General features: G+C 44.5%; 13 protein-coding genes across 13 annotated transcripts; 8 read left to right on the forward strand and 5 right to left on the reverse strand.

Annotated features, from left to right (window-relative positions):
- Positions 1–1,940: 1,940 nt before the first annotated feature.
- On the forward strand, positions 1,941–4,034 carry OGAPODRAFT_91805 (uncharacterized protein; the record flags this gene model as incomplete). Its single annotated transcript, XM_018357039.1, has 1 exon — positions 1,941–4,034. The coding sequence occupies one exon, from the start codon at positions 1,941–1,943 to the stop codon at positions 4,032–4,034; it is 2,094 nt and encodes a 697-aa protein (XP_018212983.1).
- A 103-nt stretch (positions 4,035–4,137) lies between these two features.
- Positions 4,138–4,819, forward strand: OGAPODRAFT_15138 (beta 3 subunit of the 20S proteasome). The gene is made up of 2 exons (XM_018353522.1): positions 4,138–4,174; positions 4,215–4,819. Exons 1-2 carry the CDS (start codon positions 4,150–4,152, stop codon positions 4,805–4,807), a joined length of 618 nt encoding a protein of 205 aa, XP_018212984.1. The 5' UTR covers positions 4,138–4,149; the 3' UTR covers positions 4,808–4,819.
- A 30-nt stretch (positions 4,820–4,849) lies between these two features.
- Positions 4,850–5,167, reverse strand: OGAPODRAFT_10885 (uncharacterized protein; the record flags this gene model as incomplete). Its single annotated transcript, XM_018353245.1, has 1 exon — positions 4,850–5,167. The coding sequence occupies one exon, from the start codon at positions 5,165–5,167 to the stop codon at positions 4,850–4,852; it is 318 nt and encodes a 105-aa protein (XP_018212985.1).
- Positions 5,168–5,273: 106 nt separating this feature from the next.
- OGAPODRAFT_44463 (uncharacterized protein) lies at positions 5,274–6,551 on the forward strand (the record flags this gene model as incomplete). Its single annotated transcript, XM_018355471.1, has 2 exons — positions 5,274–5,766; positions 5,884–6,551. The coding sequence occupies 2 exons, from the start codon at positions 5,274–5,276 to the stop codon at positions 6,549–6,551; spliced, it is 1,161 nt and encodes a 386-aa protein (XP_018212986.1).
- Positions 6,552–7,132: 581 nt separating this feature from the next.
- On the reverse strand, positions 7,133–8,034 carry OGAPODRAFT_96493 (uncharacterized protein; the record flags this gene model as incomplete). The annotated part of the gene is made up of 1 exon (XM_018357901.1): positions 7,133–8,034. One exon carries the CDS (start codon positions 8,032–8,034, stop codon positions 7,168–7,170), a length of 867 nt encoding a protein of 288 aa, XP_018212987.1. The 3' UTR covers positions 7,133–7,167.
- Positions 8,035–8,115: 81 nt separating this feature from the next.
- Positions 8,116–9,014, forward strand: OGAPODRAFT_91808 (uncharacterized protein; the record flags this gene model as incomplete). The annotated part of the gene is made up of 2 exons (XM_018357040.1): positions 8,116–8,954; positions 8,990–9,014. 2 exons carry the CDS (start codon positions 8,116–8,118, stop codon positions 9,012–9,014), a joined length of 864 nt encoding a protein of 287 aa, XP_018212988.1.
- Positions 8,281–13,160, reverse strand: OGAPODRAFT_84264 (uncharacterized protein). The gene has a single exon (XM_018356762.1). It carries the CDS (start codon positions 13,146–13,148, stop codon positions 9,087–9,089), a length of 4,062 nt encoding a protein of 1,353 aa, XP_018212989.1. The 5' UTR covers positions 13,149–13,160; the 3' UTR covers positions 8,281–9,086.
- Positions 13,161–13,304: 144 nt separating this feature from the next.
- On the forward strand, positions 13,305–14,576 carry OGAPODRAFT_84267 (uncharacterized protein; the record flags this gene model as incomplete). The annotated part of the gene is made up of 1 exon (XM_018356763.1): positions 13,305–14,576. A coding segment is annotated over exon 1 (1,266 nt), but the record flags the coding sequence as incomplete, so codon positions are not given.
- On the reverse strand, positions 14,555–15,392 carry OGAPODRAFT_84270 (proteasome component PUP2; the record flags this gene model as incomplete). Its single annotated transcript, XM_018356764.1, has 1 exon — positions 14,555–15,392. One exon carries the CDS (start codon positions 15,390–15,392, stop codon positions 14,631–14,633), a length of 762 nt encoding a protein of 253 aa, XP_018212991.1. The 3' UTR covers positions 14,555–14,630.
- Positions 15,393–16,467: 1,075 nt separating this feature from the next.
- On the forward strand, positions 16,468–17,542 carry OGAPODRAFT_15141 (uncharacterized protein). Its single transcript, XM_018353523.1, has one exon. The coding sequence runs from the start codon at positions 16,497–16,499 to the stop codon at positions 17,289–17,291; it is 795 nt and encodes a 264-aa protein (XP_018212992.1). The 5' UTR covers positions 16,468–16,496; the 3' UTR covers positions 17,292–17,542.
- A 41-nt stretch (positions 17,543–17,583) lies between these two features.
- On the forward strand, positions 17,584–19,519 carry OGAPODRAFT_15142 (uncharacterized protein). Its single transcript, XM_018353524.1, has one exon. The coding sequence runs from the start codon at positions 18,565–18,567 to the stop codon at positions 19,510–19,512; it is 948 nt and encodes a 315-aa protein (XP_018212993.1). The 5' UTR covers positions 17,584–18,564; the 3' UTR covers positions 19,513–19,519.
- A 37-nt stretch (positions 19,520–19,556) lies between these two features.
- OGAPODRAFT_22633 (PTS2-targeted peroxisomal matrix protein import) lies at positions 19,557–20,645 on the forward strand (the record flags this gene model as incomplete). The annotated part of the gene is made up of 1 exon (XM_018355219.1): positions 19,557–20,645. The coding sequence occupies one exon, from the start codon at positions 19,557–19,559 to the stop codon at positions 20,643–20,645; it is 1,089 nt and encodes a 362-aa protein (XP_018212994.1).
- A 13-nt stretch (positions 20,646–20,658) lies between these two features.
- Positions 20,659–21,642, reverse strand: OGAPODRAFT_15143 (uncharacterized protein; the record flags this gene model as incomplete). The annotated part of the gene is made up of 1 exon (XM_018353525.1): positions 20,659–21,642. A coding segment is annotated over one exon (967 nt), but the record flags the coding sequence as incomplete, so codon positions are not given.
- Between the last annotated feature and the right edge of the window lie 926 nt (positions 21,643–22,568).

Consider the following 22,568-nt stretch of genomic DNA (forward strand, 5'->3'; position numbering starts at 1 on the left):
GTAAATCTTGCAAATTCTGTTTGCACCCTTCGCTTTTTTGAAGTACAATCTCGTTGTCGAAGAATGTGCAACAATATTTCCCCCGATAGGCTTTTTTGGATCTGGGTTGAAGATCGCTCCTCCGTCAACTTGCGCAACAACTTGGTTTGTGATCACCACGGCAATACCAAATTCGTCCGCGAGTCTTTGAAGCGTACGCATAAACTTGGCAACGTGCATCTGTCTGGCACTTAATTCCCCTCTTCCACTATAGTCGGTTCTGTAAAGTGCCATTATAGAGTCCACAATCAATAAGGAGAAGCGCGACTCCGTCATCATGCTGGCAGCCTGGTGCAACAGTTGCAATTGGTGGTCTGCGTTGTAAGCCCTTGCATAGGCGACATTATCTAAGGTCTCATTCTCGTCAAGTCCAAACCGTCTAGCTATGGCAACCAGTCGAATAGGTCTAAAAGTGCCTTCGGTGTCAATGTACAAACATTTTCCCTCTCCTCCTCCATTGTCAATAGGAAGTTGGCAAGTAACGGCAAGCGTGTGGCAAAGCTGCGACTTTCCAGTTCTGAACTCTCCGAATACCTCTGTGATTGCTCCTGTCTCAATACCACCCCCCAAAAGGGTATCCAACTGTTTCGAGCCTGTGGTCAAACAAATCAGCTCTGATCTTCTTTGATGAAATTCTGTTGCGGTAGTAAACCCAAGAGGCACTAGCTTCGACGCTTCCATGAGCAGTTTGTCTGCCTTTTGCTCAGAAATCCCTTTGACTGTAACAATGTGTCTCTTGGGAGTATACGCAATGGATTCCACAGTGTGAAAACCCGCCTCTTTCAGCTTCTTTATATCTTGGGGCGTGATCCCATTGCCAACTAGTTGCTGGATCGGGACGGGCCCAGCAGAGTAGTCTTCATCGTCTTCCGCAACCATGCTCTCATGGTACCCCGCGGATAGCTCTTGTTCGCCAACGCTGCCTTGCTGCTCGTTGGACGTGATGTGATTAACTTCAGCGACTTGGGTCATTGCGAACTTAGTTTTTACCCCCAGCGAAAAATAAACAACGCGAAAAATGCACACTCGGCAATCGACGCGTCGATGAATTTTAAAGAGTCGGTCCACCAGCGGAACTGTGCATGCTCACACAAGTAATCCAAACGGTAGATGCCGCAAATAGTATAACACTAAAAACGTAGCTTATGTCATATATAGGGGATGCAGGTCTCAACTTAGTTCTAAGAGAAACACCGTGCTGGTGTGTTCCACCATCGCATTGCTAAAACACAGAAGCCAGCTTTGAGCAAAAGCGTCTCCAGTTGAGGCAAGTATGGTCTCTGTCTTAAAGTCTAGGTTGGTACTATGCTAAGATATTGAGGCGAATCATTTTCATGGTCCTGCTGACTATCAATGCATAACATCAAGTTTGTTTTGTCTGTACAATAATAAAGTACAATCACAATTTATAGGCATTGTACAAGGGAAATTTTTCTTATTGTCGCTGTGATATTCGGATTTGTGCAGTTTTCGCGTTGCCAAATTACGCGTACATTTTTTATTTCACTCGTCAAAGAGTTCAACACCAATAGCCCTGACGGACCGTAAACATGCTCATTTAAAGGCTTTTGGTACTCGTATGGATATCTACGATCTGGAAATATCCTCTCTCATTCCATAAAAGCGATCATCCACGTTACTGGTTATTACTGTAGTTAAACCCCTGTCATCGTAATAATGCTTCTTATTTATCTCAATCTGGTAATCGCAGGACCTCCCCTGTTCAGCCCTCTCTTCGTAAGCGTTATTGGTCTGCATTTACCTTGCATTAGCAATATCTCACACAGGTAATCGATGCAGGCAGTTACGTCCAAAAAGGGAAACACCAGAGTGAAATCCAAGATTTGAACCCATCGTGTGCGCATCTCCTTTTTCTACTTCTCTTTCATTTTTCGAAATACATGAGTGAAGACTGCGAGATTGTGAGACAGAAGCTTTACAATTTGCCAACGAAAAACGCTACGGAGCTTGCACACGAGTTTCAGGGAAGTAAGCAAAGTACTAATCAGCTCGACACCAAAGGAATCGATCCTTTGTTGATGTCCAGATTACGGGATCCATCTTGTTCTCTTAATATCATTTTAACCAAAAACAAATTGCTAGGAACTGCTTCTGATCAAAGACTTGCGGAACTGTATGATGTCGCCAAAGAGCTTTTTGAGCTAACTTACCACAGAATTCCAGAGAAACACTACCTTGCGTTTCTTGGGGGAGCTTTTAGAGACCAGGACGAGTCAGATACGGATATCGACATTGTTCGATGCTTCTACATGAGTATGTTCACATGGAACACAGACTTATTAGACTCTTTACGAGTCTTGTGTCGTAAACTATTTTTCAAAGGTGAGTCGCAATTCATTGACAAGATCCTCGACTCTTTTGCTGATAGTTGGTTTTACAATGCGGGCAGCACGAAGCCCAAAAAACTATATGGGAACTCAAATGGAGTGTACTTAACTGCCTATTCCTTGATCCTGTCCAACACTGATCTTCATACCGCGGAAATTGCAAAAACAAAGAAGATCAGCCGCTCTAAGTTTGTCAAAAACACCTTCGAGGCATTACAACAGAACCAAATTCCGATTGAAGATATTGACGGGTTGCGCTATGAGCTTAAGAAGTTCTACGAAAGAATCTCAGAGCGGAAGTTAAGCTTGTTTGAACCTTCAAATTCGCACTCCAGAACCGACTCCATTGCATCCCATGATACAGAAGTCACAATATTCCAAAATAGATCGTCACAAAGTGATCAGACTTCTGTCTACATTTCCGACACAGATAACGCTACTCCAGCAAGCTCAGAGAATGCCACAAAGTCATTTGGTTTTGCAAAAGTCATTATGATGGAGAACAATTTGAAGAATAAGCCAAGTCACAACAGGAAACTTTCGCTTAGCTCCAACTCGCAGCACTTGGATGAGAACTATGAGCCTCTCAAGGATGAACAAACACTGGGGTCTGGCCCGATAGTCAATCATATTACAGAGAACGACAACCTACAATTAGAGCTCGTAGGGCCACCTTGGTCTAAGGAAGGTATCCAAAGTGTTATTTTACCAGAAAAACTTCTAAATAGCCTTACTGGAATGCTATCTTTGTCGGCATTCAAGCCCTCTTGGAAAAGCCTTTTTGTCGTCATTTTTGAAGGGGAGCTGAAGTTTTTTAGATTCGATCAGTCTGGTTCAAATGCAGGGAACTTTGGTGATGGTCAATGGTGGAAGTTTGCAACCTGTGTGAATACAATCAACCTCTGCTCTTGTTTTGCTCAAGTTGTTGACAAAAAGTCCCTTGTTTATACATCGATGATCAAACATCATGGATATGCTCGCAGAAGAACTGGGCTTGAAACTTACTGGATTTTGAAAATACCTGTACCAGACATGATTACCAGTGCTGATCACTGCCAGGGTTACCAGAGTGCTTACTTCTGCGCTGGGACCCCGGAGACTGCTCAGGAGTTTGTTGATACATGCAATTTTTGGGCAGGAAGGTCGACTTCTATACCTCCAGCAGAAACTCTGTCGTCTTTAGATTTTGGCTGGTCCAAAAAGACAATGTCAGTTTTAAAGGCAAACAATGCACGTGAAGCCGAGGAGCATCTTTCTAGATTCAAGATCGCAAGCTGGATACCCATCACTAATGGTCTTGTGCCAAGCAACCTTGAATTGTCGGAACAACTTGCAAAAGTTGAGACACACTGTAAGGAATTACGTTTGGCTTTAAAACAGCTAAAGGAAATGGAAAGAGTGATTCCGCAGCTAGACTCGTTGACTGCGAAAAACGCGGGGACGATCAGTATACTGTCTAAAATTTTCAACGGGTCAGATAAGGTAGACAAGCATTTGGTGGCGAGAAATGTAAGTGTGATGAGAGCTAATTACGTGAACAAACAGAATTACCTTGCTAACGAGCTTCTCAGATTCAAATACTATGCAGATATTCTTGAGAAGGCCGTCACATTACGCCACAAAATGTTTAATGACCAAATTGTATAATGTTATTGTAGTGATAGGAGCGACTTATTTTTTTTAATTGGATCGACGCGACTTTTTCCCAGTCTTTTGGTGGCGAAATAAACTGTAAAACATCGAGAAATAAGTTATACCAGACATGTCTGATCCTTCGTCGATAAATGGTAAGTGTGCAATGAACAAGGTAAATAACTAACCGTTTAGGTGGCACTGCGGTGGCCATGGTGGGCAAAGATTGTGTTGCAATTGCGTGTGATCTTAGACTTGGTAACCAGTCATTGGGGGTCGCCAACAACTTTGAGAAAATCTTCCAGCTGGGTCATGTCTTCTTGGGACTTACAGGGTTGGCAACAGATGTGACCACTGTGTATGAGAACTTCAGAATGAAAACCAATCTGTATAAAATGAGAGAAGAAAGAGAAATCGAACCAGAAAGCTTCGCTAACCTTGTGTCATCATCCTTATATGAGCGTCGATTTGGCCCATGGTTCGTGGGGCCTTTGGTGGCAGGAATAAATTCCAAAACTGGCAAGCCATTCATTTGTGGGTTTGACTTCATTGGATGCATAGATTACGCTAAAGATTTCGTTGTTTCGGGCACTGCAACAGACCAGCTTTACGGAATGTGCGAGTCGCTATACGAGCCAGATCTCGAACCAGAAGACTTGTTCGAAACGATCTCACAAGCTCTGTTGAACGCTGCCGATAGAGATGCTCTTTCAGGATGGGGAGCTGTGGTGTACGTGATCACGAAAGACAAGGTGATCAAAAGGTATCTTAAATCGAGACAGGATTAATAAAGATGGAGTAAATGGTATGAACTATATATACAAATTCCGCTAGTGACCAGCTTTGGTCCTCTTCTCGTATTCAATCTCAATAACTTTCTTGAGATATGCGTTCTTACCGTACTCTTCTTCTTCGAGTTTCTTCTTCTTCATCTCAAACTCTTTTGCCTTCTTGCGCTTTTCCTTTATCTTTTCTCGCTCAGCTGCTAGGCGACTTTCATGCAAACAGTTGGTCAAGTCCTGTTTAACGATATTGCATTTCCCAAAGGCCTTCTCCAAAAAATTCGTTCTATGACATTCTTCTAGAGCGTCTATCAAGTCCTCGCATTCTTCCAAGTTAGTTCCACAAATCAGACCGCACAAAGGCATTATACTAACTCATAAAATGCTCTCTATCCAGCACAGGATGCATTATGATTTTATTATTTCTTTCTTAAAAAAATGACTTTCTAATATTAATTAATCTAAATTTACCATGTCTAATCATCAGACGGAGGAGGAGGTCTTTGAATTTTTAAATTCATTGCCTGAAAACAATGGCCAACCAAACAAGGAGTCCGAGAAGACGGATGAAGATATTCTGGAGTTTCTGAATGAACTAGAGGCCAAGGAAAAAAGCAAGACGCCCAAGACGAAACAAGAACATAAGAAGACTGAAACGGTACTGGATTACGTGGAAGAGACAAAACCAGACGAGATAGCAGAAAAAAAGCCTCAGAAGAAGCCTGTACAACTCAAGGAAACTACGGAACAAGTGCCAACTGAACATGCGCCAACTGAAGAGGTGAGTGACCCAATTACTTCGTTTTCATCGTGGTGGTCCAAAGAAGGCAGTGCGAAAGTGACGTCCCAATTTTCCTCTCTTTGGGGCACGGCAGAGTCTGCTATCAATTATGCTAGGGAGCAGAAGTTGGAGGACAACTTGAAAAAAGCGTTTCAGGATATTGGCATCACAGGGGTGCTAGAGGGTGATCGTGAATTGACTGACGACGAAAAACAGAAACTTCTGAAATTGCCTGATACCAAGCAGGCATTGAATTCTTTCAACAAGGGATTCAATTTGCTGTCTTCTCAACTGAGTTCAGCGCTCGAAAAAATCCAGCTTGATATTGATGCCAATAAAGACGAGATATTGGACATCAAGTTAGTTCACGACCTTAAAAATTACAAGGGCCTCCCGAAATATGTGAAGAGTAATTTTGAAACCGTCATGAGAGCACAAGTTGACGGCGACATTCAGGTGAGAATCGCGGAAAGTGGTATTCTATCCTCTTCAGCAGAGACCTCAGATCAATCCAAAAGTCTAGGTCTGTTTGCGGGTAAGTTATCCGACGGCGAAAAGCTCATTCATGCAAATATCGAGAGTGTCATCAAAGCGAACGCTAGTAAGGAAGATACAGAGGCTACAAAAACTAGGAAGTCCGATATATATATTGGCTTGCTAGCTATATCGATTAGCAAGGAGGACTCACCTGCAGAAGAATCTGAGATAGTGACTATTGACGAATACCAACCATCATCGTTCTCATTTACGTCAATTCTTGTGGATCAGACTCACGACATCACCATAGTCAATCGATCACAACCGTTTCCTCTCAAATGGTGCAACTGGCTTGACGGAAAATACGTAGAGGGGGAAGCAAGTGAAGAAGTCGATCCTAGCGAGTGGGTGGCCGATTGGATCAACAGAGGGCTAGATATGATGTTTGGAGTACTCGCGCAAACGTACATAATCAAACGGATGGGGTATTAGAGGCCCTCTTCGTTCTTGTCGTAATTTTTCAATATCTTGAGCAGTTCAGATTCTTCAGAGGCTATTAATTGATGATCCCAGTCCACAACAAGCGGTGGCTGGAACAAATGTTTTTCCACCAGCTCGTCCATGCTTTTTGATTCTAATTCTTTCAATGCTGAAGAATCAGTGGACTGTAAGTCAATCACGTGGTCATTGGCTGATCCGATCGATGGAAAAGCCGCTTTAAATGCCTTTTTGCACTGCGGGTTCATAGAGAGCGTATCTTTGATGAATTTGAGCTGGTCAAGAGTAGGAAAACGTTCGGAAACGTCTATCTGGTAGTTGTAACGCAAGCCTTTCGATCCGAATAGCATTTGGGTAAGTTTAGATTGCGATTTGGTGGACTCGCTGATCCGAGACTTATTTGTTGAATGTTGCTGTAAAATACCCAGCAACTTGACTGAGCTAGCAATTTTCGGTGAATGGCTACAAGTTAGTCACATGATAAGTAAACTTACAATATCGTAATGGTCCCTTGGAGATTTTGAAGACTTTTCAACATTGACATAGTAGGATATAGCGTTATTGGTTGCTACCTTTTTTTTAATTTTTAAGATTACATAATTGTACTATCTTAGACTTTGTAGCCAAAGACATCCGGTCTTCTCTGGCTCCAGAGAGGCATATTTTTCCTAACGATCTCCAGTTTACCAAGATCGATATCGGCAATGCATATGTCCTCTACATCATCAATATCTGTGCACTGAGCAAGAACAGTTCCTGAAGGATCGATAATACAAGTATGGCCGTACGACTCTCTATTAGTCACGGTTCCGTCCTCAACCTTGTGTTTTCCCTTTTGCGCAGGCATCACAACATAGCATTGAGTAAAAATGGCGGTTGATTGAGCCAAGATTTGGAAATGAGGGCCTGTTTTCATTGTCCAAGCAGACGGATAAGTTAAAACTTGGGCTCCTTCACTTCTCAATCTCAAGGCCAGCTCGGGAAAACGTAGATCATAGCAGATCCCTAATCCAACGTTGCCGATTGCGGTTGGAAACGGTTTAAGAACTTTCGATCCTGGTTCAACCGATTGCGACTCTTTCAAAATTGGCCCGTTCTTGATGTCCACATCGAAAAGATGGATTTTCTGATATCTCTGAACTATTTCACCTGCTTCGTTGAACCATATCAGGGTATTCTTAACACGGTCAGAGGTCTCAGAAGGCTCATGTATACCCACTGACACAGAAAGCGAACTCCCGGTAGCGTGAAGTTCTTGCAACTTTTTTTGAATGGCCAACACAAAAGGCGACTCTGAGACGGACTTCACAATCTCCTTACTTTGTTGCGCATTCCGTGCAATGTAATCTGAAGCTTCTGGTAAAAATAAAACCTTACATTTCAAGCTTGCAGCCTTTGTGATCAAATTGATTGCAGCAGTAGCGTTGTCTTTCAAAACATTGGAAGCACAAAGTTGTCCAGCGGCGACAAGGACCATTTCTTATCTATTTGAGTTTTTGAAGATCGTGCACAGCCGGGGAAAAAATAAATTTCAGCTAGAGAAAAAAACTTCGTAAGGATGACTTCTTCTATTACACTTTGTATACCATCGTCATGCATTTCGCGCCGAAGCTGCAAAAACTTGGAACAAGCCACATTTACGGCCTATCAAATAGCCAGAGCAGCTTGCACTTACAACGTTGGAGAGATAGTTATTCTTGATGTGCCGGAAACCATAGAAGCTGAAGAATCGAATAAGATAAAGTTTGAGGAGAAGGGTATTTCCGCAAGCGACTCATCTAGGATTCTTGCTGCTCTTCTCCAATTCTTTACAACACCTTCATATCTGGTGAAAACTGTGTTTCAGGCCTCAGTGATAGAATACTTCAAGATAGCCAAAAAGCTGCCCAAAATTTCCACCCTTCCCTACATGCAAAACGCCGCTGCTTCTTCATTCAGAGAAGGTATATCGATTCCGAAAAAATCAGTGGTAAAGAAAACTGCTGAAGGTAAGGTGTTGAAAAAGAAAAAGCCTACCACCACCAAGTTCGTCAACATAGGAGATCGCAAAATGCTGGAATTGGAGGAGGAAATACCCATCAATACAAGAGTCACTGTGAACATGAAGACCAAACGAGTGGTATCCCCTGATGATGCTTATGGAAAAGCAGGAGCTTTAAGGACTTTCGGGTATCACGTTCGGGTGGCCACAAAGCTTAGTAGCGTATTTACCGAGCCAGGATACACCGAGGGATATGATAGATGCATATATGTGAGCAGTGGCGATTACTTTTCTAATGAGCAGCCTGCAACTGAACTCCCGAGCTACCAGAAAGAAACAGATAAAAGACTGTTGTTGGTTGTGGCCAAATGGAACGACATTAATAAAGCATTCAAATCTGAAACCATTGAAGGGGTGTCGGAGCCTAAACAAATGATGGATTGTAGATTAGAAATTCCACTGGGCACAAGAATTGAGGATGGAGTTCTTATTTCGCTGGCCATGTTATAGTGTTTTCAATTCTCAATATTGCATTATCTATATATTAGCTATTCATTACTGGCAACCCATCTTCTGGCGTTCCTGAAGATTCTGATCCATGGTCCATAACCACCCCAGTTGGCAGCTTCAGATGCTGGATAGTATGAGTTTGCTTCAAGTCTGCAAACTCTTTCGGGATGAGGCATCATGGCCAAAACTCTGCCGTTTGGGGTGCGGACACCAGTAATTCCGTTCGGCGAACCGTTTGGATTGAACGGATACTTCTCTGTAGGAAGTCCATAGTTATCGACATATCTTGCAGCAACCAGTCCCTGGTCGACAAATTTCCCTAGATTGGCTTCAGCATTACCAAAATGAGCTCGTCCTTCCCCGTGAGCAACGGCGATTGGAATTCTTGATCCACGCATGCCGTCGAAGAATATGAGAGGGTTCTCAGAGTTTTCTTCTATGATCTCAATGGTACAAACTCTTGCTTCGTATTGCTCAGACTTGTTTCTTTCAAAAGATGGCCAGTACTCGGTACCTGGAATTAATTCCTTTATTTTGGACAAGAATTGACAACCGTTACAGGCACCGAAAGCAAAAGTGTCTGTTCTTTCCTGGAAAAACTTGTAGAACTCGGTTCTGGCACGATCGTTGTAGAGGACAGATGTAGCCCAACCGTTACCAGCTCCCAAGACATCACCGTAAGAGAATCCTCCACAGGCAGCAATACCAACAAAGCTGTCCAGGGTAATTTTTCCGGAAATGATATCGGTCATGTGAACGTCAATGGAGTCAAAGCCGGCCTGTTGGAAACACCAGGCCATCTCTTGTTGGCCGTTGACACCCTGTTCTCTCAAAATTGCCACTTTAGGGCGGTTGGTCAAGGATGAAAGCATGAGATCGTCCGTTGGATCAAATGTTAGCTTATAAGTAAGGCCTGGGTCCTGGTTGTCGAGAATCGACTGGAACTCCTGGTCGGCAGTTTGGGGATTATCTCTCAGTCTTTGCATGTGGTACGAGGTCAAAGACCATGTTTGTTGCAGTGAGCCTCTGGATTTCTTTAGGACAGTCGATCCATTGTAAATCACGTTGATTTGCTGCTCGGCATCAAACATAGGTTTTCCAACAATAGACACGGTCGACTCTGGAACACCAGTAGAGGCAAGAATCTGCACAAAGTCCGCGTAGTCTTCGCTTTTGATCTGGAAAACAGCTCCAAGTTCCTCGTTGAAAAGAGAGGTAAACATGTCTCTCTTAGGGTCAGCAATATCGATTTCCAGGCCGCATCTGGCAGCAAAGGCCATTTCCAATAGTGTAACGATTAAACCGCCGTCGGACTTGTCGTGGTAGGCAAGAACGTCAAAGTTCTTGTGCAGGACCAAGAGTGCACGGATGAAGTTCTTCAAAAGACGAGCATCATGAACTGACGGACACGAGTCACCAACTTGGTTATAAACCTGGGCCAAAGCAGACCCACCGAGAGAGGCAGTTGTTAAGGCGGCCAAGTCGACTTGCACAAGTACAGAATTGTCGACCCTTTGCAACACAGGTGTCCACGTGTTGGACGTGTTCTCCACAGCGCCAAATGCAGTGATTATCAATGACATAGGTGCAACCACTTCTTTCTTATCCCAAGACATCTTCATTGACATGGAGTCTTTACCCACTGGAATGGACACGCCGAGTTCCGGACAGAGCTCCAATCCGATGGCTTGAACGGCTTCATACAGTGCAGCTCCTTCTCCTGGATGGCTTGCAGGCGCCATCCAGTTAGCCGAAAGCTTCACGAAATCAAGATCCTTGATGTCTGCGGCGAGAAGGTTCAGAAGAGACTCTGCGACACACATCTTGGCTGAAGCAGCAGCAGAAATTAGAGCCAAGGTAGGCTTCTCACCCATTGCTAGAGCCTCACCCGTAGACACCACCTCGTCTCCCAGGGAAGTGGCCGTAACACCAACGTCGGCCACAGGTACCTGCCATGGGCCGACGAACTGGTCTCGGTCAACCAAACCAGTGACCGTTCTGTCACCAATGGTTATCAGGAACGACTTGGACCCCACCGAAGGCAGTTGCAACACTCTGCTTAATGCCTCATCGAGAGAGGTGTCCGAGGCAATGGACACTGGCTCGAGCTTTGGTGCTTTGGAAGTATCTTCACGAGACATCTTCGGAGGCTTACCAAACAGCAGACTCATATCCAAATCGATAGGGGTAGTTCCCAGTAACCTGTCAGTCAAAACCAGTCTTTTTTCGTTGGTTGCAACACCAACAACAGAGTACGGACATCTCTCTCTCTCGCAAATCTTTTTGAACAGTTGCAAATCCTGCTGACCAACTCCCAAGACAAATCTCTCCTGCGATTCGTTACACCAGATCTCAAGAGGAGACATTCCTGGTTCCAGAGAGAGAATTTCTCTGAGCTCAAACTTGGCACCAAGGTCATTGTCGTGAACCAGCTCAGGCAGGGCATTCGACAGTCCTCCTGCTCCCACGTCGTGGATACACTGAATAGGAGAGTTGGAGCCGTATGCATTACATGCATCGATAACCTGCTGTGCTCTTCTTTGCATCTCTGGATTGCCTCTCTGGACGGACGCAAAGTCCAAATCTTCACTGCCCTCGCCGGATGCGACCGATGAAGCGGCACCTCCACCCAAACCAATAAGCATGGACTGACCTCCAAGAACTATAATGGCAGAGCCCGGAGTGATCTTGTGCTCTGACTTCAATGCCAAGTCTGGTCTCACAGCACCCATACCTCCGGCGATCATGATGGGCTTATGGAATCCGCGAATCTCTTCCTTGTTGTCACCATTGACAATTTTCGTGGTGAGAGTTCTGAAGTACCCGTTGATGCATGGCCTTCCAAACTCGTTGTTGAAGGCAGCAGATCCCAACGGTGCCTCGATCATAATGTCAAAAGACGACGCAATGTGTCCAGGCTTTCCCACGTCGAGCTCCCAGGGTTGGCGAAGAGTCGGAATAATTAGATCGGAGACCGAAAATCCAGACAGTCCGCACTTCGTCTTAGATCCTCTGCCAACGGCAGCTTCGTCTCTGATCTCACCACCAGAGCCAGTGGCAGCACCCGGGAAAGGTGACACTGCTGTAGGGTGGTTATGAGTCTCCACCTTGATGAGAGTGTGAACAGTCTCCTTCTTTGCGCTCCACTTGTATCCTGCGGACGCATCTGGGGCGTAAAAGTAGGCCTCCGGTCCTTGGAAAATCGCCGCGTTATCGCTGTAAGCACTTATAGTATATTTGGGATTCAGCTTGTGGGTGTTTCTGATCATCTGGAACAAAGACATGTCTTTCTTCTGTCCATCGATCTGCCAGTCAGCATTAAATATCTTATGTCTGCAATGCTCCGAGTTGACCTGAGCGAACATAAACAACTCAACATCAGTTGGGTTTCTTCCCAGAATGTCCTTGAAAGCATTCATCAAATATGCAATCTCGCTGTCATCAAGAGCCAGTCCAAGCTCCTTATTAGCGGAAAGCAGATTGTCCTTGGAAGAAATCAAATCCACGCACTTTAATGGTTTCGGTTCATGTTCCATGAAAAGATCGTCATAGATCGGCACATTTTCATTGATATAAAGGGACTGCGTCATTCTGTCATAGATGGAACTCAAACAGGCATACTTGTCGCTCGCAAAATACTGCAATATTGGAAAGCCTGGTCTCATCTGTAAGAGAATAGCCATACCTCTTTCAACTCTGTCGATTTTATCACCCAGACCACAAACTTCAACAATATTTGTGGCTTTGGAGGACCACGAAGAAATAGTTCCTGGTCTCGGGAGAATTCTTATAAGGTACAAATCGGAGTTCTCGTCTTGCGATAGCAGCGAACTGAAAGCTTCTCCTTTGTCAGTCACTTGAACAAGCTTACTCAGCTTAGAGTCTAGTGGGTCAGTGAGGTCAAGCTCATTGTCATATTTCAGCAATGTTGTCAGCTTTTCAAAAGAAGCTGGATCAAGATCCTCTTTGCAATGGATATAGTGAATCTGGCACGACTTAACACTCATCACAACGGACGAGTTCACCAATGTGTTAATATTATTCACCAAAGTGGCCACTCTGAAGCTTGACAGGGCCTGAGGTCCTGGCAAGATGACCATTTTTGGATGAGCCATTGTACGTGTCTGAAATGTAAATTAAATTAACGGTACTTTTTAATGATTTTTTTTTTTTCTGACTCGGACGAAAACGTCGATCGGCCCAAACCGTCTCTTTTTTCGTTGGAGAAATTAATCGAGGTCCACCAGCCTGTAATTATAGCCATGACAGACGATCATAAAAGGAAGTCTGAGGACGAAGACGGGCGAGAATTGAAGAAAGTCAAAACTGAGGAGCCTGAGAACAACTTGAATCACACTACGGAGGCTGGAACAGACGCGAATGCAGACCAAGATGGCGAGCAAGAGACTGCGGATGACGATGACAAAAAACGATTGGTACCATTTGAATTCGACGGTCACACATACACATACAAAGAAAAAGCAGGTGTTATTGAAGAACGAGAAGGCAAGATTGAATTGCGAGTTGTTAATAATGACAACACCAAGGAAAACATGATGATCTTGACGGGACTGAAAAATGTATTTCAAAAGCAGCTCCCCGAAATGCCCAAAGCATACATCGCTCGGCTTGTCTACGATAGATCGCATGTGTCAATTGCTGTGGTGCGCAAACCGCTTCATGTTGTTGGAGGAGTCACATATCGTCCTTTTGAAAGCCACGAGTTTGCCGAAATTGTCTTTTGTGCCATCTCGTCCACTGAGCAAGTGAGAGGTTACGGTGCCCATATGATGAATCACTTGAAAGATTATGTGACATCGACCACAAAAATCAAGTACTTTCTAACGTACGCTGATAATTACGCCATTGGTTATTTTAAAAAGCAGGGCTTTACCAAAGAGATAACGTTACCGAAAAAAGTGTGGATGGGCTACATAAAGGACTATGAAGGGGGAACGTTGATGCAATGCTCGCTCCTCCCCAGAATACGATATTTGGATAGTGCAAAAATCCTGATGTTGCAGAAAGCTGCAATTCTCTCCAAGATCAGATCCATCAGCCAGTCGCATGTGGTTAGACCGGGTTTGAAACACTTTTCCAAGCCAAATGCTAAACCATTAGATCCAATCACAATTCCTGGAGTTAAGGAGGCCGGATGGACGGCCGAAATGGACGAAATGGCACAAAAGCCTAAACGCGGCCCACATCACGTCGTGATGCTAACACTGTTCACGGAGATGCAAAACCATCCTTCAAACTGGCCGTTCCTACAACCTGTTAACAAAGACGAGGTTCCTGACTATTACGAAGTAATCAAGGAGCCTATGGATCTGAGCACTATGGAAGTGAAATTAGAGAATGACGCATATGAAACATTTGACGATTTCATATACGATTGCAAACTGATTTTCAACAATTGCAGACAATACAATGGTGAAAACACCACTTTCTACAAGAACGCGAATAAGCTGGAGAAAGCTATAGTGACAAAGCTTAAAGACTTTCCCGAATACTCTCAATATATCGACATGTTGCAGAGTTGAATATGTATAATAGAAGTAACTATGTTATTATATCCTACGTCAAATTTGCTCCTCCGCTTGCTCTTGCTCTTTAAGAATATCAATAATTTTGGCGACCTCCTTATCTTCATAAATTCGAAATCCGTGTTCTTTAGTCACACTCGCCAGCTGCGCGTTTGTAGAGTCCAGTTTTTCCTCCATGACCTGCTTGAGAATTTTCAATGCCAGGACTTCGGCATCTGCCAGTGTCAGCGATTTATGATACTCATTTTGCAACTCTGCTTGAGCTCCCTCTGAACCGGACCCAATGGCCTTCGCGTCGTATCTATAGAACGTTCCTGACGGTTCCGCATGGTATAACTGAGGGCCCTTGTCGTCATCGTAACCTGCAATGAGCAAAGCCACTCCGAACGGTCTAGACATTAATCTCTTTTCACCAGACGCTCCTTCGCCGAAACGCAGAGCCAAATCACACACAGACTGCGTCAGCGATTCAACACCTATTTTCTCGTGGTAGTATAGATCGTGCTGCACAGACGCAACTCGAGCATGGTCGATCATCGACCGAGCATCTGCAGTCAGGCCAGACATTGCACATCCAATGTGCCGGTCGATCTCCATGATCTTCTCGATACTATCGCTCTCGAGCAAAGATGAGGTAACTCTTTTTTCGACTCCCAAGATCACTCCCTCGCTGGTACAAATTCCAATGGCAGTCGAACCGAGTTTGATGGCCTCCAAGGAGTATTCCACTTGGAATAAACGGCCTTCCGGGGAGAAAGTGGACACTCCACGGTCGTACTCACTTCTCGTCAAAAACATTATGTACTTGTTTGGATGGCAAATTTATTTGATATATTCAGAATGCGCACACCTGAGACCTTCAAACTGGCATTTAGTTTCTGGAGCTACAATCCGTTAAACAATCAGCTATGGGTCTGGAAGCTACACGAGAAGACGCTTGTGCCTTGCAGGTACACTTGACAGAAGTTTTGAGTGCCAGCTTTAGAAAAGTTACAAAAATGGCAACCGATACTTTAACTTTGTCAGATTGTAAAAAGTCAAGAGGAAAATACAGAATTGCTTGTCCGACCACTTAATGAGGTTAGATTTAGCTACTGTTGGGCTTATGAACCACGTAGATCCTAAAATATCGAGAAAATAACCATTCGCTACCCGACCTAGAATTGTTCCGGCTATTGGAGGGGCGTAGGATTCTTCCCAGTACGTGCAACGCACCCACTACAATAAGCAACCTTCTACCTCCCACCCTTCATCGATTTTAAATTTGTCTGTTCCTGGCCCAAATGTAGATGCCGCACAAGAGGCTCTCCTGCAATGGGCAAAACTTCCAGTTACTTCGGAGTATCGAGTTCTGGAACAGGAAACGGTGCCAACTCCAGTGGTGACGCTCCCACACCCTCTACATCCGATGGACTAAAGAAATCTTTCTCTGCAAGCAGTGGCCATACATCCAAAATAAGCGGTTCCTCGTCTAGCAGCACCTCCAGTAGGTCTGAAGCTGACAAGCTTCATGTTTACTCTTACTTCATTACTGTAGGTGTTCATGGTCTTTCCGCTATCGTGGCTCTAGACCGTTTTGGATTCCAAAAGTTTTGAGTTTTGTATGTTTACTTAGCTGGCCGCTTGGATCTGTCAGATTGTAAGCTGGTATGCTTTTTGTGTGGATATTATATAATTGAAAAAGGGATCAATAAATTGTAACCTGCACTACGTAGATCTGACCTTGGTTGAAACTCAGTTCTTAATGTCTTCTGTGATAACTTCAGCTCTATCCAGATTACCAGGCATTGACTACGTCAACGGCTTTTTCCAAGACTTCTTGTTATCCGTGCTGAAAACAGGTGAGTAGGAGGAATCTCCCACTAACTTTAAGGACCGATCCCCAACCATCTGTCTTTTGTGATGGACGGCAACAGGCGGTATGCCAAAGATGCTGGTCTTCCACTGAAAGAGGGTCACAGAGCAGGTGCGGAATCTCTGGCCAAAGTGCTCAATTGCTGCTTCAAGTTGGGGGTCAAGGATGTCACGGTTTACGCTTTTTCGATCGAGAATTTTAACAGACCTCAGAACGAGATAGATACTATATTCTCCCTTCTGAAGAGCAGGCTTGCATACATTGCTAACGAAGACACCGATTTCAGGGACTACGATGTCGCCATCAAAATAGTGGGAAATCGTACTCTCGTGCCCACTGATGTTTTGGCAGATCTGGAAAAAATTGAGGAATCGACTGTTTCGCATGGTAGCCATAATCTGTTTATTGCATTTCCCTACACGTCCAGAGATGACATCGTCCATTCGATGTCGGAAATTGTCCAAAAGGTGAAGCGCAACGAACTGGATGTGGACAGCATTGACGAACATACGGTGGAAGAGAATTTTTACTATCGTGGAGAAGCGGAGAAGGTGGATATCTTGGTGAGAACATCAGGCCACACACGTCTCAGCGACTACATGTTATGGCAATGCCATCAGGATAGCGTGATTGAGTTCTCCAACACGCTGTGGCCCAATTTTAAGTTTTATCACACCTGGTGGACTATTTTCAAATGGAGCTACTACAAAACGCTGATTCTGGAGGATGCAGAAACGATGCAACTGAAGAAGATGAGCGACGAGGAAATCAATAAGAGATACAAAGAGCCGATCAAAAGCCTTTCTCATCCTCCGTTTGCTTCTGTCACAAAAGTGGCTTAGAATGCCTGAGAGAAGTTAGCCTCATTTTTTCGCTTTGCTTGGGCCGATTTACATCTGAAACGGATCTTTTGACTTTGCTTACCTCATATTTTAGGCCTTCTATAAAACGCGACAGGTAAAAAAGCTATCTGCAATACGCGTCCCAAAATAGGAAAAAACACGGTGCGACCAAGAACGGTTGTTTGAAATACAGTAGACAAGTCCTTTCAGATCTCTGCTTATGTCATTTTCAGGTTCGTCTTGTGTTCAAGGGATTTGAAGATTGTTTATAATTTAGCGACTTACTGTATTGCTCACTATGGGTAACAGCCAGGTGCAGACCTATACTCAAAGTGTAATTCTCAAGGTTTTGTACACATTCGACAACACAACGCAGTTCTTGGTGAGATCTAAACGGCCTCTTTCATCGAAAATCATCCAACTTCCACAACAGCCTCCGCACAATGGCGCCGTTATAGGGTGTATTGACATCCGCAAATGTTTAGAGCTCATTCACAACATGTCTCCGGAGTGTTTCCGAGAAGGTCTGGACTATTCGATCTATTCCAAAGACGTCGTTGAGGTGGATGAACCATTTGTGGGGTTCGGGCTATATTCCAAGCTCATGGAGAGACGAACGCCCGTGATCATCACCGGACGCGTGTGCAAAAACTTTGTCAACATCATTAATGGTTCTGGCGTGGGTGCTGATACTTTGGAGGTGAAACTACGCTTCAACGTAATGAGCAAACATCCAACCTCGTTCCAATATTCCAAACTTGAAACACCGAACCCTAATCCCTCAGACAGCAGCAGTCCCATGTTCTTGCCCAGCGAGTCGTCAGATTCTAATAGCGAGACTCGAAAAAGACCCTTCAATTCTCTCGCCAGCATCCCGCAACTAGCAACCAGAACACAGTCTCTCCCGTTTATTAGCCAAAACAGTCTTGCGCACCGCATAATGATGTCCGATCAGAACAATACCTCCCTCGAATCACGCGAGGATGCCATCGCATCACGATTCTCTAACTTCGAGAAACTCATGAAAGCTACCGATCCTCCGACAAAAGCCAAGAAAAACAAAAGTTTCATCAATAGCGTCGTGAAGATAGGGGACGTGAGTACTGGCAACCACTCCAAGTTCTCGAAGCCCGTCACAGTTCAACGTTGCGTCAATTGCACTTCGACTTCTAATCCCCCATACAGGTTTCACAAAGACGGTATATTTGAGTTCGGCAACTCAGGCTTGCTTTGTAACATCTGTTCAACTCTGCACGCAAAAAACGACACAAAGATGCTCCGCGAGCGCGGCGACTTGGGAGTGAAAGGTCTTGTGGACGGCCCTTACGCGAAGATGTCGCCAATAGCAGATAATCTAGCAACCGCAGCACGCAAACGACAGAAGTTGAACAAAGCCAGAGCTAACGAGGAGAACATCTCCTCCCCTCTGGCCACGAGCGCAAGAAAACACGAGAAGCTGGAGGCCGACAGGTCATCGCCCGCCCAGAACCCTCTCACTGACCTCGACCCGCTGTACGATTCCAAAAAAGAGTCGCCAGAATCCAGCGACAACGAATCGCCAATTAATGCCACCAAGCTGAACACCACTCTAATTCCTCTCGATGATGATGACAAGGAAAACAACGCGCCCGCAGATGAGACACAGGGAGACCAACCGCAATCTCTCATGGTCCACGACATTTCTCCCAGTCTGCACCGCCTCATAGAATCGTTTTCCAATGTGGAGCAACCGGGGTCACCAACCAAAACGTCGCCGAACGACCAATGGATCAGTAACCTGTTCACGCACGACGAGGAAGATGAGCCAGTTGATGGTCAGTTTGAGGACGATCCAGAGGTGTATAACATTTTGAAGGCAGGATCGAAAACGAGCTCTCCTCTGAACTTCAAATTTGACAAAACTCCCAAGGATAAATTTGAGACGACCCCAAAGGATGCAGACACCGTTCAGACACAATGCATTGATGGCGGGGACCACCTGACTGGTCTGCTGACACAAATTTTGACCAACGAGTCTCATGAAGCTGACAAGTCCAAACTGACGGTTGCACAGCCCGACGAACGTAGACAAGGTATCATGATGCCTAGCTCACCATTCTTTTCAATGCATCAAGACGACGTCAAATCAGGTGATGGAGACAGTTCACGCACAGAAAAGATAAGCTCCGTTTGGAATAGCGGGTCTTCCCCTACCACGTCGGTCACGTCTAATGAAAAGTAGTCATTACTCTAACTAAGCTAAATATTTTTATAGAAAAACGGTTCATGCTCCAATACAGGACTACGGGATATAATGGTTACGCGTGCAAATATTCCCCTTTCTACGACAACAAGCTTGCAGTAGCCACTGCAGCCAACTATGGGCTTGTGGGGAATGGAAAACTCGTCATATTGTCTATTCAAGACAATGGCATGGTGGTGCAAGATACAGAGTTTGAGACCCAAGACGGTTTGTTCGACGTGGCGTGGTCTGAGATTCACGAAAACCAGGTTCTGACATGTGCTGGTGATGGCTCCATTTCTTTGTTTGACATTTCCCTGCAAAGATTCCCCATTCAAAGATACCAAGAGCATACCAGAGAGGTCTTTTCCGTTTATTGGAACATGGTAGACAAAGGAATTTTCTGCTCCTCGTCATGGGACGGTACGATCAAAGTCTGGTCACCAAACAGACAGCAGTCCATGCTTACACTAGTGTCATCGACGGATTCTTCGCCCAAAGTGGACGGACCTTTGGTCCCGCTTTCCACCAAGCAAACAGGAAAGCATCCCGCAGATTGCATGTACCAGGCTACGTTTTCTCCCCACACACCGTCACAGCTGGTTTCTGTGAGCTCATCTTCACACTGTCACGTTTGGGATATCAGGGCGCCGCAGCCCTTGCAGATTGATTTCATAGCACATAACGGCATGGAAGTGCTGTCTTGTGATTACAACAAATACAGACCAACAGTCATTGCGACAGCCTCTGTGGACAAATCGATAAAAGTTTGGGATCTCCGCATGATTCCAAATGTCCAGCATCATGTTCTGGGGACGGCGAACAAGACTGGACCATCATCTGTCAACAGATTCATAGGGCACGATTTTGCTGTTCGCAAAGTCAGCTGGTCACCACACTACTCGGACACTTTGCTCAGCTGTTCGTATGACATGACATGCCGGGTTTGGAAAGATCAGACCGATAATAACGCGCGGTTCATGAACAATAGATTATGGCACGGTCGATCTCTACTCAAGACGTTCGATAAGCATAAGGAGTTTGTCATTGGCTGTGACTGGTCTCTTTGGGGCTCTGGATTTGCTGCTAGCGTAGGATGGGACGAAATGTGCTACATTTGGAAAGCTGTATAAATCGTGATCGTTAATTTGCAGCAATATTTATTAAGAAAACTGAACTTCTTCCTCGTCACCAAGACCAAATCGCTCAACCTCATTGAGAAGCTTGGTCACCCATAGGTCTCGTTCAATCCGCGATCTAGCTAGAAATACCATGCTATGGCCGGTCACTCCTAGGCGGGACACAGTCTTCAGCATTTTGCCCCGGTCATGCAAACTGATTTTATCGGTTTTGTCCACTGTTTCCTCATCTTCGTCGGAAGAGGAGTCAAGGTGGGGATCGTTCAAAATTACATTTTTTGAGTTGTTATTTCTCATCATGACTCTTTTGGATCCAAACCATATTGTAAATCGGCGACAATGTTCGTCCTCGCTGCTTTTCCATCCATCAGAGTAGATTCGCGGAACCTGGTGACTTCCGGGGGCAACTCTACTCAATGTGGAATCGCGAATCGAAACATCAAGATCATTTGAAGAATCGCAAAAAACATAGCAGTTTCCTAGGCTAATTGTCGTATAGTGCTTGTAGTACGCAGTGGGCTTGATAGTTCCAGACTTGAAACTTCTGTTGAACATATCATAAAGCACAAGAAATCCCGGACATAGCACAACAAAGAACGCTTTGAAGCTCTTGTGTTTCTTTCTCTTTTGATATAGCACTCCACTCATCATCAAAGGCTTGTCTATCGACCAAGATGATATATTATAAAGATATGGATCCGTGTGCGCTTTGGAAAGCTCCCATTTGTTTGGATTGTCGTCAACAGTTAAGACTGATTCGTATTTGTCGTCTGGGAGATTGGCAGCAATAATATTTTTCTCCCGTAGATTGATAATGCGTTCCAACTCTTCTTGCTTCTTCTTCACCCAATACTCTCGAAGCTGAAGCAGATTGAAGACCCATTGGTCTCTAATTCTTCTATTACAAGCCTGAAGCCGAATTTTACAGCCAGACTTCAATATGAGCTCAAAAACAGAGTCCACATAGTTTTCGTCATCCAATCTGCTTTGCTGATATCCCCATGCAAGCGAGCCAGCCAACCGAATAACATTTGAAACGTCAGAAGTGGGGGTGCATCTGATTTCGGAAACGTTGCACAGGTCAATGATTCCTTTGCAATTGACAATAGTGGACGCCCGTCTTTCAGCTTCATATAAGGCATCCATATCTCGCTTTTCAAACTCTTCCTTCGAAATGCCTGGCCTCAACCAAGCTATATGAGATGGATTAGAAGGATTCAACGGAAATGGACTTTTTTCGAAATGTAAGCCTCTACCATGCACCTTTTCTGCCAATTCTTTCTCATCCAAAACTTTCCCCAAAGGGCTCATTATATCAGTCATGGAATCCTCAAAAGGAGGGACTGCAGTATGAAAGTCTTGAAACATGAGAATATTATCAAAGCTGCTGAAGTAACGCAGCTTATAGTAATTTCGGCCAAAAGAAGACTTGAGCTTTCCGCCCCTGTTAGACAAGCAAACCAAAAATCCTTCCACTGGTCTCGGCTCCACCATGGGTTCATTCATCAGCATTAATGGTTCGTGTTTTAACTCTCTCAATTCTATGTCATGAGTATTATTGAGAAGCAGCCATGTAGCTTGAAGTAATTTTTCAGATTCACCAAGCATCCACTCCAAACGATCGTATTTCTTGGTCGCAAAAGCCAGAAGATGTTTCCTATATGGCAAACTATTGATAAAGACGTTTCCTTTTGGGGGAAGGCATCCTTTATCGTTCAATATCAGTAACTGAGCAGCTATTATATCCACAAGTTTGTTAAAAGCATTTGAGCGCGGAATACTATATCCTTTTTCTAGCATCTCAATTCTGAAGTCATCTTCCTTGATACAATAATCTTCAGCGCGCAGATAGCTCGATAAGTTTTTGATTGTTAGCGACAAATCAATATCTGGAATCTTGAGTAAAAGGGTCTTCTG

Source organism: Ogataea polymorpha (assembly GCF_001664045.1).
Source record: "Ogataea polymorpha strain NCYC 495 leu1.1 chromosome Unknown OGAPOscaffold_1, whole genome shotgun sequence".
NCBI classification, from domain to species: Eukaryota; Fungi; Ascomycota; class Pichiomycetes; order Pichiales; family Pichiaceae; genus Ogataea; species Ogataea polymorpha.